The following is a 1744-nucleotide window of genomic DNA, read 5'->3' on the forward strand; positions in this document are numbered from 1 at the left end:
TTGAGGGTGATATTAGGGGGCTCGCCAAATGGTCACCTGTCGAAGAGATTGCTTGGGTATGGGTGTGAGTTACCGGTGCCCTATTACACAGAGACCGGAGAAAGTCCCGATTGAGAACAGGATGTCATCGTTGCTTGTGTCCAGTCCCCAGCTGAGCTTTGGGTGCAGCACCTGAAGGACATGGTTATATATAAGAATCCATGTTTACTCATAGTAGCCATTCAGGAAATCTAAACGACTAAAGTTCGACCCGATAATCGCCAGAATGCGCTCCCGTATCTGGATATCAATACCCTTCCTAGCGACTTTACTCCTGATTGATGCTGGAGTTCCCCATTCACGCCTGTTAGCAAGAGGGCCCCATGATATCAAGGAAGTTAGCAGCAGCCCTCGGGCTGGTAGGCAAACCTAGTCATTTGTCAAACCAAAAATTGTTAACCCGTTGATAGAGCAACAACATCAAGCCAGCAAGAAGTGGATCGAGGAGATATTGAAACATGACGGTCCAACTGCACATGTTAACCTTCGTCGAGGGGGAAGTGGGCGCAAAGGAAATAACCGCAATAGTGCACTGGATAAAGCAGTCACTGACGTAACCACCGGGTTTGGTGATCTATCGATTGGCCCAGGGGCTGCACGAGATCCTGCGGATCGAATCCCTTCACCGACAAAAGATAACAAGGAGCCACAAGCTTACGACGCGGACTTTTATCCTCGTATGGGTAAAGCAGAGCAAGTATGGCTGGACAGAGTAATAAAAGAACGCCAGCCAGATCTAGTCTCACGGCGCTACCAAGAGATGTATGAGCAGGACACAATGACTCAAAATATCAAGTATTCAACTGAAGGCTTCAAGTCAGTGATGGGACATGATACGATCACCGTTGAAACGAGGGTCCTCGGTAGTAAAACTCAGACGATAAAGACCCTCAAAGTGTTTGAAAACGGTTATAGCAAGGATCAGGGAACAATAATTGCAATACGCAATATTAAAGAAAACGAAGGGAGGAAAGGAGAGGGTATGTCATGGTCTGAAGTGACATGGCAGCAATGGTCCGAGGTCGCAGGCGCAAACCGGGGTAATCTTCAACGGATCATGAGGGACACCGTTACCAACAGAAACACCAAGAAAGCGATGGAACAGGTATATAAGGATATGGGATGGGAGTATACCCATGGTGTGGACAAGAAAATCACACCCCATGGCAGCGAACAGATGCAAAAGTCATTTGACACCCTGTCCGGCACAGCAAACGGAAGAGGTGTTTTTCAGCTTCTCGGGGAGAATCGAGGGGCGTTGGGTGACGCCAGGGTGCTTGAGTGGCATATTCTTCCAAGCGGGCCACATTTGATGGCGATTGTTGGAAAAGATAAGACTTAGCGAAAGGAGGTATTTTCCATAGGTAGGTCTAACAGACAGAGTGATTTTGCTTATTGTGGATTAACTAATCATTTGCAATTTTCCTTTGGCGAGTGACTGATGCCCGGGTGGCAGACAAGGTCGCAAGGCCCTTGATGACGGGCTTTAACTAACCGTCTATTGATTTTCGGGATTAATTTCTATGCTGAATCTTAATTGAACTGGCTGACTGACAAACTGCTAAACTTTCCTTTTTCACCTCTGAATCACCGGAGCTCTGGTGAGATATATCACTGCACTTAGTCAAAACCTAGAAACCAGTTTGACAACACTAAGGGTAGTTAAACAACGTAGTGGTGACCCTAGATTTGTTTGAAACCACTC

The 1744-nt window shown here is 46.8% G+C and overlaps 1 protein-coding gene across 1 annotated transcript; it reads left to right on the plus strand.

Annotated features, from left to right (window-relative positions):
* Nucleotides 1-265: 265 nt before the first annotated feature.
* On the plus strand, nt 266-1381 carry LOZ57_000411 (uncharacterized protein; the record flags this gene model as incomplete). The annotated part of the gene is made up of 2 exons (XM_049249514.1): nt 266-398; nt 450-1381. 2 exons carry the CDS (start codon nt 266-268, stop codon nt 1379-1381), a joined length of 1065 nt encoding a protein of 354 aa, XP_049111708.1.
* Nucleotides 1382-1744: the final 363 nt, after the last annotated feature.

This window comes from Ophidiomyces ophidiicola (genome assembly GCF_022830035.1).
Source record: "Ophidiomyces ophidiicola strain CBS 122913 chromosome Unknown scaffold_1, whole genome shotgun sequence".
Lineage (NCBI taxonomy): Eukaryota > Fungi > Ascomycota > Eurotiomycetes > Onygenales > Onygenaceae > Ophidiomyces > Ophidiomyces ophidiicola.